The sequence below is a fragment of the Perca fluviatilis genome, chromosome 8 (assembly GCF_010015445.1).
Source record: "Perca fluviatilis chromosome 8, GENO_Pfluv_1.0, whole genome shotgun sequence".
Classification (NCBI taxonomy): domain Eukaryota; kingdom Metazoa; phylum Chordata; class Actinopteri; order Perciformes; family Percidae; genus Perca; species Perca fluviatilis.
In genome coordinates this window covers 35559772-35576676 of record NC_053119.1, presented here as the reverse complement: position 1 = coordinate 35576676, position 16905 = coordinate 35559772, and the positions used below count along the sequence as shown (strand labels likewise).

The window sequence follows — 16905 nt, the reverse complement described above, 5'->3', positions numbered from 1 at the left end:
AGAAAAGTAAAAAGGGTAAAGTTAATAGAATAATTGATCAAACTGTTTAGTGTAATGAAGAGGGGCAGCATGAAGGCGTAGTACTCCCACAGAGAGGATGCTGGCGGGAGCCTCGGAGAGATAAAGAGACCAAGGGGGAGAGATGAGGAGAGAAGGGAGACGGGGAGAGAGGAAGAGATGTGGAGACGGGGAAGAGATGAGGAGACGGGGGGGGTGAGGAGAAGGGGGAGAGATGAGGAGACAGGGGGAGAGATGAGAAGACTGAGACGTGCGTGTCACGCAGGCAGTGTGCAAGCTCTGACCTGTTAACATGGGAGCCGAAATAAAAATGGACACGCAGGCAGTGTGCAGGAGGCCTAAGCAGCGACTGTCAGGATGTCTTCCAAAAAAACACACTTTTTGCCAAAATCAGAAAGGCCAAGGGGGGAGATCGGCAGAGACGGGCAAAAGCTGGATTAAACTTGCTTTGTGACTTGCTTAGCGAAAATGGATTGAGGTCATTTGATGAAATTAAGCAAGAATATAACCTTACACAAGAGGACTTTTGGAAATTTCTACAAACTGGGCACTGCATTAAAGCTACTCGGGGGAAGAACCCTGACCCTGTGACCAGGATTCAGGAGTTAGTCCAGGTAACTAAATTTAAAAAATGTGGAGCCCCTAAATTTTACGAGATTTTCAAGGAGGCTCGTCCACCCCACATGGAGGGCTTGAGATTGTGCTGGGAGAATGATGTGGGCGAACAGATCTCAGCTGATAGTTAGATGAAGTTGGTTGTGTCTTGGCATAACTGTTCGCGTGAAGCGCAATCTCATCTTATTCTGTACAAATGACTTAACAGAAACCACTGGACCCCCAGTAAAATGGCCAAACTAAAACTTAAGGACAGTAACACATGCTGGAGGTGTGAGAAGGAAGTGGGTACTCTGGTACACATGTTGTATTCTTGTGAAAAAAATGCACATTTGTGGGATAGGGTTGTTACCCTCTTGAATGATCCATTCGGATTACAACTCACCAATACCCCAGCTCTGTGTATTGTGGGTCTGCTGCCAGACAATAACACTGACTGGAAGACAAAGACTATGGATATGTCTGGCTACTACAACAGGATGTAGATTAATTCTGCGGCACTGGAAGTCCTCTGCTCTGTGCTGTTTTAGGGAATGGACTGAACAAATGACAAGAATGGCTACGTATGAGCGAGTCACTTACAGAGTAATGGGGAGAGAGGATATCTTTTATCAAGTCTGGGGCTCCTTCCTGATGGCAATAGAGGGGTTGTCTGTCTGAATATAAGGCACCGGTTCTGATCCAATCCAATATAGCGTTTGACTGGTAGAATAATGTAATGTAAGGAACATGATGTTTTTTCTTTTCTTCTTTCTGTATTCGTAAAATGGGACAGTGAATGATATAGATGTCTTGTTAGTTGTGATGGTGACATAGGTTGTACTATTTCTTTCTTTTTTCACCAAAAAGAAGAAAAAAAAGAAAGGCCAAGGGGAGATCAGACATTTGACATCAATGTATTTGACTGTTTTTTTTAATCATCTCGGTGCTTTCACCTCAGCACCGCGGGCATCAAGAGGCATTTTAAAGGAAGTTAGTCAGGGGGGGAGACACTTCAGCCCTCTACGCCTCTAAGAGTACCATCACACAAGGAAATCAGTCCCTTCATTCTCTCTGTTCCTCATTGAGCAGGTACAAGTCCTACTGATGTTCAGATTGAACTATGAATCACCCCTCCCCCCCCTCACCTTTTGATTTTGCAATCCCACTCTCATATTCTGAAAGAACGACACATCATTCCTACAGTAGCGCCCTGAGACTGGGCAGACTGTGTGCCGTGTTCTTATGTGATATTCAGATGAAGGTGTAGTTGAGAGTTCGGATGGAGGTTAGAGAATAGGGGACAGCAGTTTACTGGCTCTGTGAAAAAGTCACACCGAAACAACATTTGGAATGCCTATATATATTTTTTTTATGTGGTTAAGGAAACAGGAAACAGGGCCAGGACTTTACACAATAAGAAGAGGCCATTCAAATGCAGTTTTACAGGGATTAAAAGGAATGAGATCAATTTTAAGCGTAAAATGTAATACATTCTTAACCCTCCTGTTGTCCTCGGGTCAAATTTGACCCATTTTCAAAATGTTTCTATATTATATATATATATTATATATATATATATATATTATATATATCTATACGTTTCTTTCAACCAAATTTTCAAAAAGAAAAAAAAACGTGGATGGTTCCAACAACGCTCTTCACAAGTTTTATTCAATTTCATAGAATTTTAATTTGTTTTCTTTTGAAAAAAGTGACAAAAATGTCAGGAAAAGCTTCAAAAACGTGGGAAAAAAAAAACACACACAAACATCAAAAGGTATAAGAAAAAAAAAACGTTAGGAAAAAGTGACAAAAATGTTGAAAAAAGTGACAAAAACATCAGTAGAAAAGCAACAAAAATGTTTAAATTTTGAACCAGAAAAACAAAAAGTTGCATGGTCGACGGGAAGACGTTAAAGGGTTAAATAATGACCATGCCTTTTAATTACCTCAACTTAAGAGAGAAACATGGCTAAGTTTCTGCTTAAAGGTCCCATGACATGCTGCTTTTTGGATGCTTTTATATAGGCCTCCGCAACGTTATACTTCTATTCCACCACATTTCACTGGGATATTGATAAATATCGTACGTTTTACTCCACTACATTAAAAGGTCCTGTGACATGCTACTTTTTTGGATGCTTTTAAGTTTCTTTCCCGAAATTCAGCATTGGTGCAGAATTACAGCCACTAGAGCCAGACCCACAATGAGCTTTCCTTAGGACCTGCCATTTCTGTGTCTGTAGCTTTAAATGCTATGGAAGAGGAGAGAGGGGGGGCAAGGTGGAGGGTGGGGGTGTGGCCTTGACCCACTGCCATGCTTCGCTTGTTTGCAAGCCATGATGTCTCTCTCTTTCTCATGGGTTGGCCAAATTCTCTGGGCGGGCAAAGCAGAGAAAGGGGAGGTAACCTTTCCCCTTATGACCTCATAAAGGGAAGATTTCAGATCGGCCCATCTGAACTTTCATTTTCTCAAAGGCAGAGCAGGATACCCAGGGCTCGGTTTACACCTATCGTCATTACTAGCCACTGGGGGACCATAGGCAGGCTGGGGACGCATATTAATGTTAAAAAACCTCATAAAGTGAAATTTTCATGCCATGGGACCTTTAATTGACACCTGTAGTTACCAGTGCCTTAGTCTATATCCTCAACGTTCCTCTTCCGGGATTGCTCCGGTGCCGCAGGTGGATTTCTGAGGACTATGGTAAACTGCTCCCCAGATCTCTGCAGGGTAAATCCAGACAGCTAGCTAGACTATTTCTACAAACGAGTTTTCTATTGCACGACTAAAACAACTTATGAACGTACACACGTTCCACCAAAACAAGTTCCTTCCCGAGGCTATTTAGCAGCGGCCCTGTGCGGAGCTTAGCGTCGCCCAAGGCGATTGTGATTGGTTTAAAGAAATGCCAATAAACCAGAACAAGTTTTTCTCCCATCCTGGAATGCTGTGTGGACTTAGCCAGACCCTCCTCCGCAGCGCGGTGCAGGAAGGTCTGGCAAAGCGAGACTACTAGTGCCTTTACAAATTAAGAATTTACAAAACCAAACAAGAGCTTATATAGTTTAGAGGCATTGTTACAGATTAAACTACCCAAACAGGATATAAACTAGTTAAAATGAACTCACCTCGACCAACACCAGTGATATACTGCTTACACATATATGCATCAGTAATAATAAACCAGTGATATTTTAAATAATGCAGGACCTAAACCTGTAATGGAGTGTATTACTATATTTTAATACTTCACCTCCATGGTGAACTTGCTCTGAGTGTGCCCAGCTGAAAGGGAGCCAAATACTGTAATCAAATCTTTTTTTTTCATTTCCAACGTGGCACAACGTGTGGACTAAAAGCATCTTTGTAAGCTGGGAATACTGTAAGTATTTAATCAGGTTTCCTATCAAGCCTAAAAGCTAAGAAAAAAAGAAAAAAAAAAAAAAGAAGAGTATTTTGAAGAAGAGACTGGTTTCAGGGAAGTGGAAGTGTCAGTGTTGATGTGAGCTGACAGGTGACAAGCATGTCAGGACTCCGGAGCAGCTGAGTGCAACTATTCTCAAAATAACATTATGCATATGCGACTACAGCTGTCAGTTTGTCATTTGAAGAGCATTCGGAAAAAGGTTTCTGTCCGTCTACTGCCTAAAACCCAAACAGAAGTCTACAGCTCGTCTATCACACGGCCAACTCTCGCTATTCGCTTGAGTCTTTCTGTCGCTACGACTTAGAGCTGTCCTCTCTCGGTCTACCTCCGCCCCCTCGTTCTTTCTCTTTGGTCCAAACAGCGATCTCTTGACCCCGGTTCACGTGCAGACATGACAGCTGGAGATGTCACATCGCGGCTTTCAGCTTTCCCCCATCTACCTCTGTCTCCGTCTTTGTCTGGTGACCGCTTGACACTGCGAGGAGCTTGACATGACAGGTTTAGATGTCATCTAAGCGCTACATGACCCTCCACCACCCCCCACCCGCGCTCGCTGCCTCTCTTCTCCGTGCACTCCCACCCTCTGTCGCAAACTCTTAGCGCTGACCTCTTAAGGTGCAGACATGACAGGTGTAGATGTCACTGCGTCTCTCGCCGTCTCTGTCCCGCGACCTGTTGACTCGCCGCGCTGTGTGACATGACAGGTGGGGATGTCACCTACAAGTGAACCTCACTACTGCCCCCTCCCCTCTAATCTTCTCCAATTCGCTGGGCCCATGCTACGGGCAAGCAGCTGACCTTTGCAAGTTTCCCCTTTGCTCCTCTTTTTTTCCCCAGTTCTTTTTTTTTTTTTTTTTTTTTAAATACTTTATTGCATCTTCCAGACAATCATTTACTTCAGAGCTGGGTATTGTTCAAATATTTTCGATACCGGTACAGTGAATTCGATACCGGTTCCTAAACGATACTTTTTCCGATACCAATTTTATAAAACAAAATACAACATTATACATTAGGGTACAAGCCAGTCCTTCCAGAAAAAATGTGAGTGTGAGAAGGAGTTTTTTTGTGATTGTTGCGGGCAAAAATCCTTGATTATGCGGCACGTTTTCTTAAAAAAATGTGATGGAACATGCGGGATATTTATGCAATTTTATGCGCTGAAATTGCAGGAACTTGCAAAAATTGCGGTTTGATGAAAAATAAAAAATAAAAAAAAAGTGATTCCCCCAACACCCTGCTTTTCGATGATGTTCACGTCGCGTAATTACGTCACTTCATAACATTCCCATGGCAACAGGGGGAAATGGCTGCTCTTGTGTGAAGTAAGCGCAACATTTTTGAACTTTCTGCTAAGATATATGTGACTTTTTTGCAACGAAAATGCGGGGATTATGAAATGCGGCGTATTTGAAAAAATGTGGCCCCCGCATAAATATGCGGACTTTGGCTGATTATGCATTGAATTATGCGATCGCATAATCGCGTTTTTCTGGAGGGACTGACAAGCGGCCGAAATGAGTTTCCTCAGGAGGGGGGCTGGCGTCTCCCTTCGAGATAGGGTGAGAAGCTCAGTCATCCGTGAGGAGTAGAGCTGCTGCTCCTTGGCGTCGAAAGGAGCCATTTGAGGTGGTTTGGGCATCTGGTAAGGATGCCGCCTGGGTGCCTCCCTAGGAAGGTGTTCCAGACACGTCCAGCTGGGAGGAGGCCTCGGGGAAGACCCAGGACTAGGTGGATGGATTATATCTCCAACCTGGCCTGGGAACGCCTCAGGATCCCCCAGTCGGAGCTGGTTAATGTGGCTCGGGAAAGGGAAGTTTGGGGTCCCCTGCTGGAATTACTGCCGCTGCGACCCGACCCTGGATAAGCGGAAAAAGATGGATGGATGGATGGATGGATGGATGGATGGATGGATGGATGGACATTACGGAACAAATCTTCTTATTTTTCAGCGTGCGCCCTGTCTCTGTGCGCAACGTAGAGTTTTTCCTGCCTGCCTCTGTAACGTGTAACGTTAGACAGCCAATCACAGACATTATTAGATCTTGGTAGAAGCACGCTGCATGCTGATTGGCTCACTGACGCGGATTAGAATTATTACTTAGGTATTGAAATTGGGTATTGAATAATGAGGCATTTTTCGATACTTGATACTTTAGAGGCAATTCGGTCAATGCCTAAAAAGTATTGAATTCGGTACCCAGCCCTACTTCCCAATCCATTGCACATTTTTATGTGTACATGTTTGTACAGTATGTGAGCTCTAATTGCAAAGGTACGTTTTTCCGTGTCTGAAGTTTGGTCTATTGTTGACAGCCATGATTTTTTTTTTTTCCCAGTTATTGATGTATGAAAAACATCCTTACTTGCTTTCCATTTCTATCAGAATTCGCAGTCCGTATTCTTTTTATCATCTTCCTTCGTGTCATTGAATTTGTAAATATGGAGAATTTTGAGACAATGTTTTTCTCAAAACTCAACCCCTTCCTATAGGTTACCCTGACGCTTTCTTTGCCGTTATTACTCTCCTACACAACGGAGACTTTCTGCAGGGCGCCGCCAAAGTGTAGCACTAAGTTATCTTTGGACAGTATCGCTGCAAAGTGCAGACCAAATGACATTAGATAAAATAATTTGATGGAACATCCAAAATTGTTATTTTTTTTTAACAATAATGATGTTTTTAGTTTTCTTACAATGTTGTTACAATGTATTACGTTCCACCATAACATGGTACAACTTGGTTGAAGAGGTAAACTGGGGGCCTATTTGCACCTTTTAATTCCTTTTCGTCAGCAGCTTATTGTGTCTGTAAGTAAATACTTACTCATTGGTTCCTTCATGACAGCAGACAAAGCGTCAACGTGTGAGCAGCTCATCCCCTTAAAACCACACCTAACGGATGCCACACACACACACACACCCCCCCCCTCCCCTCTCTCTCCTCTCTGCCCATCAGTGACCTTTTGGATGAATTTGAAGTGCAGACATGACAGGTGGAGATGTCCCCTTCTCAATAACAGGTTGCTCCATTTCTCCAGCTGATCTTCCTCCTCCGGTAACTCCCCTCCTGCCCTGCACCCGTAGGGTCAGTGCTCATGATTACCTGAAAAACTGCCCCGTGCCCTCCCTCGACCAGTGGACACACTCCAGCCAGAGTTGGTGCTACCTAAGTCACTGCTACACTTTGGTGGCCCCGTCAAGCTGCCCTTCTAAAGTCCTTACACTCACACTTAGAGCTTTACAGTATGCAGTGTGACTGTAACAGTCTTCTGAAGCTTGCTGAATTAAATATCTTTCACAATATGTAAATATGCTTAATGACAGACTTTGTAACTTCATTCCAATCTACTCTCCCTCGCATACATATGACACAAGGAAAAAGCATCTCATCAACGGGAAAAAAAAAAGGAAACTGAAATGCATAAGCTTTAGTGTGGTCTGCAGACGGCCTCCAGTCTGGAATCAGGTGGACTATAAAAATGTCTGCTTTCAAAAAGAGACTAAGACAGCAGTTATTATTAAAATATGTCAAAGCTTGGATACTCTAAATCAGGGATCTTCAGCAGGGGTCCGGGACCCCTAGGGGGTCCTCAGAGTCAATGCAGGGGGGGGCATCCAAATCATTGTTAATTTTTAACATGAGTCTTGACATTGTTACGCCACTGTTCATCACACCCCCAACCGGCCCGTCAGACACCGCCTACCAAGAGTCTGGGTCTGCCGAGGTTTCTTCCTAAAAGGGAGTTTTTCCTTGCCACTGTCGCGATAGCCACTGCTAATGCTTGCTCTTGATGGAATTACTGTAATTGTTGGGGTTTTGGAAATTACAGAGTGTGGTCTAGACCTACTCTATCTGTAAAGTGTCTCGAGATAACTTTTGTTATGATTTGATACTATAAATAAAATTGAATTGAATTGAATTGAATTGAATTAACATGAAGCCAACCTATTATTATCAAAAATAAATACCCACTGATGATAGGCTTACTGGCCTATTGGTAAGGTAGCAATCCTAAAGATTCACTGTGCCACATGCATGTTTTTAAATTAAAAAAAATTATTTATAAAATCGCACCAACAATTATAATGCTATTTTAAAAGCTTAGTATTATATGCAAAAAAAAGTACTGTATGTATAAAGGCTTTAGGCAAACCTACACCTAATTGTAGGCCCAGTTTAATATACAACTTCATTTTATACAGTATATGTAGTAGGGGGTCCTTGCTCCATCTCTCTATCAGTAAGGACTTACCTTGGCTTAAAAAAACGTTGAAGACCCCTGTCTAAATGGCTGGGGACTTCTTAACTTGTGACTCTGAAATCCTTTTATTTTATTTCTACTTACTCACGTTATTCTGACTCGTTATATGTTCATGTTTATTGCATTTTATCTATTTAACCAATGATGAGACTGATGGAATACAAGGGTAGGATTAGGGTAGTTAGGTTTTTTTTTTTTTCTTGTAGATGAATGAATGGTATTTTATAATACCTGTTCCTTTTTTATCCAGATAATATGATAGTATTTATAATGTGTATTATTTGCTAGTGTCTGGGCCCCTTTACAGAAGCTTCAAATAGCTTACCAGGGTGTCCCATTTCACACATCTGCATTATGTTTTATGATTGTACTTGTCTTTTAACTTTTGCGACTACATTTGAACGGAACTGAACTGACTGTAAGCATGTTAGGTGTGCTCATGGGTGGGAAACCGGTGAGGGATCGCCTCCATGTTGCTGCACATGCCACTGATTTGTTGCAGAGGGAGTGAGATAGCTTAAGCCCCTGCAGGGGTTTAACACCTCCAAGCAAAGGGAACATGCATGTTCTTAACTGGTTCTGTGCTACATAGCCAGTAGAGGAATATAAGGGGACACACCCCAGGTGAATGGGGGGGGGGGGGAATTAAGTAATAGACATCACCATGAAACATCCCCAGTTGATTAATAGCATTAACACAAATATATTTTGTATTACAAGTTTTCTGAAATGTTATGTTTAAATATGCAAATTATGAGTTATCTTGTTAAATATGCCCTAATTTGCATACATTCATCAAAATTCTTGTTTCATATTGTTGATATATTAAGGTGTTCTTTTTTCAAAGATTTTTTGGGGCATCTTTAGGCCTTTATTATTGACAGGACAGCTTTAGACATGAAAGGGGGGAGAGAGAGGGGGAATGAAATACAGCAAAGGGCCGCGGGTCTAGACCGAACCCGTGGCCGCTGTGTTGAGGACTGAGCCTCTGTTTATGGGCGCACGTTCTTTCAGGTGAGCTACCCAGGCGCCCGAGTCAAAGGTATTTACAGGAGGGAATGTTGGATATCTCTTTTTAACACTCCATAAATCAGAATATGGTGTCAACAGCCATAAAAATATCAATTTTCGCCACGTTTTTAGGTTTAAAATGTAACATAAATCAGGCTATGAATGATATTGGATCAAACCCCCCAGGAAAAACTTTTAGAATATAGATAGGAATGAAACTGGAAAGTGTGGTGTATGTCAGTGCTACTGAAGTGGAGATTTCTGGCTCAGAGTATGAGAAAAATGCATTTTGAGAAAACAGCCTTTAAAAAGGTGCCGTAGATAGGATTGCAAAGATCCAGCTCTTAGCCAAATCGACAACTTCTCAGTCCCTCCCCCCTTTCCGCTAAAGCCTAAAACGGTCTCCTAAGCCCCTCCCCCACAAGGGAGAATGAATGTGTGTCCATGAGCAGGGATTGACACGCATTCAGACACTTTCCCAGCCGAAATGTTACATTAAGATATACATTTTTGTATTACAAGTTTTCGGATTTTTTTGTTTGAATATGCAAACGAGGCATTATCTAATGCTAACTTTTGGTGAATCAAGGAGAAATCAACACATTCTCACTCCCATCGCCTCAAATAAGGACGCCTGGTCAGGTGCCTTTGGCGTTTGTTATTGACGCTAAAAGTCTCCTTTAGCGTTATATCTAAATGCGCTGGGTCAGGACTATTGGCGTCACTTGTTGACGCTCTGGATCAGGGCGTACATTTAACTGACATGCTTCACAAGAACGGGACAGTTAGGTTTAGGAAAAGATCGTGGGTGGGGTTATAAAATCTATGTTTCAGTGACACGCGGGACAAGAATGGGACACGAACCCCAGTTATACTACTCGCTACCGTTGTCGCTAATACTACGTCACCTTAAAGCGCCGCGGAGCTGCTGCTCTGCCCGGTGCGTTCCATAGAGACGCTGAAGGGTGCTTTTGGCGTCTGTATCTGACGCTGAAAGCCACTGACCAAGTGTCCATATTTGATGAGTTGGGAGTGTTAACGGGTTGGAAATTTACGGGCGCAAGAAGACAAAGTGGAGTAAAATAAACATCTAAATGTGTATTTTGGATGGGGAAGCAAAATAGCCCAAAACCTCAATACTGAAAAATGATGGTTTTGCCTGTAGTGTTTCCCCTCAAGTTGTGTGTGTGTGTGTGTGTGTGTGTCTGTGTGTATGCTACCTGGTGTGTATGTGAGGAACTTGTAGGCCATGTGAGCCAGTGGAAGGATGGGTATCATACAGTTGTCGCCATTGGTTTCAATGAAGTCGTGGCGAGTGATGGCGGTTGGATCGATGTGGTGCTCCCTGAATGGACGAATAAATGCCTGCAGAAAGACAGAGAGAGATTCTTGCTGTAAAATTAACAAAATAAGAATTTCTGTAATATTCCTTACAGACTTTAAAGCAGCAGCCTGATGTGTTATATTTAAATTCAGTGTCAATGAAGAATAAGTAACACCTGCAAAATTAAAACTTTTGGGGCTTGGAGTAGGTGTTCAGGCGTTAACTTTTCTACATTGACACTGTTTTCCGATAGCCTTGCACCGGCTTGATGTGAATAGAACTCCTTCAAATCTGCCCTTATGTTTCTTTTCTTGTTTCTTTTTCAGCTGTGAAACCCCAAAAATCTGGATTCGGTGCATCCCTAGTAAATACACAACTCAAAATATATATAGCATAGGTATAGTTGTTTTCAGACATTTTAATGTAGGAATATTACATATTATATATTTAAACACACACACACACACACACACACACTTCACTAAATGGAACTGATGGTATAAAAAAACAATAGGCATAAAACTAGGGTAGGTTTTACTACTTTACATTCACTATAAATTGGAACACAACACTGGAAAAGCATTGTTTACAGTCTTTACACAAATGCTGACCAAATGTGCGTGCACACACACACACACACACACACACACACACACACACACACACACACACACACACACACACACACACACACACACACACACACACACACACACACACACACACACACACACACACACACACACACAGCGGTGCCCGGCAGCCCGCACAACCCCAAAGCTCATATCCAGCATCCTAATAAACCACAGAACAGCAGTCGGCCGGCGCAAAAACACTCATACACATAAATGACCCATGGACGCCACACACGATCTCAGAAAATGTGAGCTTCAAACACACACCGACACACAACCCCAACCTGCACTGCACAGAGGCAGACACCTGTCTGTGAAAGTAGGGGGGTCTCAAATGACAGACTGAATCTGAATCTCAGAAAGCACAAAAGAGGACAAAAAGAGATATGCACACACACGCGCACACAGGATAAAGGTAATTTATTTCCCTGTGTGGAAGAAGCAGAAAAGGTAGGTTTTCATCTGTATTTCCACAGTGTGCATCCGTGCGCCTGTTTGTATGTGTGTGACAGTGTGTGTGTGTGTGTGTGTGTGTGTGACACAGTGTGTGTGTGGCCGTGAAAGCATCAGCATGAAAACTCATTATTGTCGGGTTAGCTGTTCGAAGCGATCACACACACGACTGTCAGCGAGCCTCGTAGGTAGGTGTCACCGCAAACACAAACTATCTATGTTGATATCTTCACAATTATGTCCCCATCCCCATTTCCATCTGCCTCTCCCTCCCCCACCTCTCCTCACCCGTCCCCAGCCCTCCTCTCGCCACAGCCCCTCAGCCAGATGAAAGGCCGGCTAAGCAGCGGAGGTCGTGCCGAGCGGGGCGGCGTCAGCGCTCCCAGTTAACGGCGGGCCGCCGGCCGCTGCATGTCCTCTAATCCCACACCGTTTAACGGCCCGCCTCGCACGACGTCCGTTAATCACCGGCTCACATCGCCCATCGCCCCAGCAACCAGCGCTGTCCCACTGGTTGGACCGACACGCCCTCCCACCCCCTTCTTTTTTCCCTTTTTGTTGTCCTTCATAACCTTTATGCTGTATTTTCATCTCACTTTTTGTTGGTTTCTCTTTTTGGCCCGTTTTTTCATCTATGCTTTCTTCTTAGTGTCACCCTTTTTCTCTCTCTCTCTTCTGGCCTTTTAGAAAGAACAGACTTAAATCATTTAACTAAGTCTACTTCAACGCTCTAATCAGCCTCATTAGAGAGAAGCGTTGAAGGAGATAGGTTTCTCAGAGATGTAACGAAAAAAGAGAGAGGGAAATTGACATAGAGAGAAAGGTACTGATGCTTTTAAAAGACTGCAGAAGAGAAACAGAGAGGAAGGATCTTCAAATACGTATCCCTAAAAACTGTAGGCACATCTGGCAAATTTCAATGTGAATCGAGCATCATTGGGAACTAATGAGCGTGACTTTGTCCTCAAAGTGGTGTCATTAGAGGACTGCTAAATCCTTGTTGAGTCAATTAAAGCTCAACAACGACAAAAAAACAGCACGGCCCAAAGCTTCGCTAAGGAATAGTTCTAAACACTACTGGGAGGATGGAGAGCACTCTTTAAGATAGTGTTGCAGTTTTAACACTGGGGAGTGAAAAGGCTTTTATGGATTCAAATCAAAGCAAATCATTGTTATTCAATTCCTAATGAAGAGCATTAGCAGTGCGCAGTATGGGAGAATGTTACGTACAGTATAACAACATCACCATGCAATTAAGGGATGTTGGTTACAAAAAAGGCATTTTGTAAATATTGTGACTGTGCTATTTCACAATGGACCCGCTAAAAATAATAAGAAGAAACATAACAACATAACTTTCATTTAGTCTATTTTACACAGCAGACTACAATTCAATTTATTTATAGTATCAAATCATAACAAAGGAACTACAGTGTACAAAGAAAGAAATCCAGTAACTTTAGAGTTATGATGTCAATTAGTCCATTGATCGATTAGTCGATCACTCGAAACAATTGCAAATTAAATTAAAAATGCAATTATTTGATAATTGATTAATTGTTTTAGTCAGTTCTCAAGCAAAATGCCAAACATTCTCTGGATCCAGCTTCTCACATGAGAGGATTTGCAGATTTTCTTTTGTCATTTATTATTGTAAATTGAATATCTTTGGGTTTTGGAGTTGTTTTGATCGAACGAAACAAGACATTTGCACACATCACCTTGGGCTCCGGAAGTTGAAATGGGAATTTATGAACTATTTAACTATTTGAGTTTCATAGTTTCATAGACCAAAAAAAAAATAATCAGCACATTAATCAATAATAAAAATAATGGTTAGATGAGGCCCTAATCAATCAATCAATCAAATTTATTTATAAAGCACTTTAAAAGCAGCCAACGTTGCACAAAGTGCTGTACAGATAAAATTTAAAATAATATAAAACATTTACATCTACATTTAAACATAAAACAGTATCACAGTCAAAATAATTACAGAAAAATGTCAGCCTCTGCTGGGGAAGGCCAAGGAAAAAAGATAGGTTTTAAGAAGAGATTTAAAAGTAGACAGTGAAGAAGCCTGTCTTATAGGCAGAGGTAGCTCATTCCACATTTTTGGAGCCGCCACCGCAAAAGCACGGTCCCCTCTAAGTTTCCGCTTAGTTTTAGGAACATTCAGGGCGCGTGATCAGCTGACCTGAGTGAGCGGGTCGGAATGTAGGGTGTAGCAAGTCGGACAGGTATGATGGGGCAAGACCATTTAAGGATTTAAATACAAGTAAATTAATTTTAAATTGGATCCTAAAATACACGGGGAGCCAGTGGAGTGAGGCTAAACGGGGGTAATGTGCTCATATTTATGTGTTCCCGTTAAGAGACGCCGCAGCCGCTTTGTACCATCTGAAGACGGACGACTAAAGCAGCACTGATGCCTACATACAGGGAGTTGCAGTAATCCAACCGAGTGGTCACAAAGGCGTGCATTACTGTCTCAAAGTGCTGTCTAGTAAGAATCGGTTTTATTTTGGCTAACTGCCGTGAATTGAAAAAGCCTGCTTTAAACCACCGCCCCAATCTGTTTGTCCATCTTAATATCTGAGTCAATTTTTTTCCTAAATTGGTAACGGTTGGCTTGACATATTGAGCCAAGGGACCCAAATTGACAGAAGGGGTCCCAGTGTGGACACCAAAACCATCACTTCCGTTTTAGTTTCATTAAAACTTAAAAAGTTAGAAGCCATCCAGGCCTTTATGTCATCCAGGCATTCGGAGCAGTGGTCTGAGAGAGTTGCTCTTTTAAGTGGCACATAGATTTGGCTGTCGTCAGCATAGCAATGGAATAGAATGCCATGCTTCCTAAGTATTGTACCACGCGGGAGCAGATAGAGTGAGAAAAGAAGAGGGCCTAAAACAGACCCTGTGGGACCCTACACGAGAGAGGAGAAGAGGAGGACACCGATTCACCATAGCTGACACAGAAAGTGCGCGACCTTCCACATAGGACCTGAACCAGCTGAGAGCTACACCCTTGATTCCCACCCACTGCTCCAAACGAGATCAGGATTTCATGGTCCACCGTGTCAAATGCAGCAGTTAGGTCCAGAAGCACCAAAACAACACAGTCACCAGAGTCAGTGGGCAAAAATATATCATTAAATACTCTTAGAAGAGCAGTTTCTGTGCTGTGCAGGGTTTTAAAACCAGACTGGAAGACCTCAAGAATGTCGTGTTCTTCCAAAAGGCCATTAGTTGACTGTAAACCAGCTTTTCCAGTATTTTAGATATGAAAGGTAGTTTTGATATAGGCCTGAAATTGGCTAGATCTGCAAGGTCGAGTCCAGGTTTTTAGTTAAAGGATGGACAACTGCATGTTTAAAATTTCCAGGGACCACGCCTGAGGAAAGGCTACTATTGACAACTGCAAGAACAGATGTACATATAGTAGGGAAAACATCCTTAAAAAGTCGAGGAGGGACAATGTCATTTGGAGAACCTGAAGGCTTCATGTGGCCAAATAACTGCTGTAGCGCAAACGGAGTAACAGGTTCAAACTTCTCGAAGACAGCAGAACAGACAACAGAAATGGAATTGTCATGAGTAGGTGTCATTTTGCCCTAATAGAAGTGACCTTCTCAGTAAAAAAATGAAGAAATTGTTCACATACAGCGCTGAGAAGTGTCAGCACAGGTAATGTGCTGGACGTTAAGAACAGAATCAATAGTTTTGAACAACATACGAGGGTTGTTGGAGTTAGACAGAATAATATCAGACAAATATTTCCTTTTAGCTTCTTTCAAAATTGTCTGATAATGACGCCAGCAATCTCGCATCAATTTGAAACGAAACATGCAGTTTGTCCTTCTTCCATTTGCGCTCAGCTTTACGGCAGTCACGTCTTATAGCACGAACTGTGTCATTTAGCCAGGGCTTCGTTTTTGCTTAAGGCTGCCTACTCTTCAATGGAGCTACCCTGTCTGCAACAAATTGAGAAGTGGAGTTTAACCATAAGCTGAGCTCTTCTGGATCATTACAGATAGAGTGTGGTATGGCACTATTCTGACTGAAGACAGATGAAAACTGAGCAGCAGTGGAAGGGTTAATTATCCTACAGCGCCTAACAGCAGGGCGAGGTTTAAAAGTATTAAAAGCAATTACAGACTCAAATAATACAGGCATGTGGTCAGAAAACACTGCGTCCACAGATCTCTCAAGTTAATAAGAGGCAGACCAAAGGATAGGACAAGATCAAGTATGTATGCCCGTGTTCATGTGTGGGGGGGCGACACATATTGCACAAGGTTAAAAGAGTCAATAAGATATAAGAATTCTTTTGCCATTGGCTTATCAGGACAACACACATGGATGTTAAAATCCCCAACAATAAGGACATGGTCATATTTAGGCATGATGTCAGCCAAAAAAACGGCAAAGTCATTTAAAAAATCCTTATTATATTTGGGAGGCCGATAGACCACTGCGCACAACACTTTGTAAGTCACTTTGTGACAGTGTTTGTGACACTATGTCAATAGGGTGTACTTTTCTCCAGTTTTGTTGTGTTGCAGCATTGGATTGGGGCACAGTAAGCAGCGCTCTAGTGTGGCTTATTTTACATTGAAAAAGCACTGTAAAACTGCAAACCACCATTGAATCGAAATAAAACTTTCCTCTTATTTGTGAAAATAGGCATGTGACCCATTTCAACTCCGCCCCTCAAAGAATCGGAATCGAGAATCGATAAGAACCGGAATCGAAAGGAAGAATCGGAATTGGAATCACAATTGTTAAAATCCAAATGATGCCCACCCCATATTGTGAGATATGATTTTCTCCATATCGCCCAGCCCTACGTGCGGCTGAAAGTCGTTGCAAACTCTTAAACGCCCATACAGCTGGTGAACGTGTCCGAGGAAAGAACTTCTAATCCCTCTAAAAACACATTTCCTTGTTTCCTCTCTCCTCGCATGATTTCCTCACGTCTCCCGGCCGCCATGCTTCCTCGGTGGGACGGACTAAGACGCGAGGAAGGGAAGCAAGTGGAGGAATTGTGGATGCAATTTAAGATCCTGGGAAGTATCCGAGATATTGGCTAAATTTGACAAGAAGTGTACAGGATTAGAATCACAGACTCTACCTTTAAATGTACTTTCTGTGACATTGGTGGCATAATT

The 16905-nt window shown here is 42.5% G+C and overlaps 1 protein-coding gene across 2 annotated transcripts in view; it reads right to left on the bottom strand.

Annotated features, from left to right (window-relative positions):
- Window positions 1–16905, bottom strand: part of si:ch211-212o1.2 (uncharacterized protein LOC492735 homolog) — a 74158-nt gene that overhangs the window by 9865 nt on the left and 47388 nt on the right. For both annotated transcript variants that reach the window (XM_039809629.1, XM_039809630.1), the window contains exon 4: window positions 10543–10687. In XM_039809629.1, the coding sequence (XP_039665563.1) occupies window positions 10543–10687 (145 nt within the window). The remainder of the gene's footprint in view (window positions 1–10542; window positions 10688–16905) is intronic.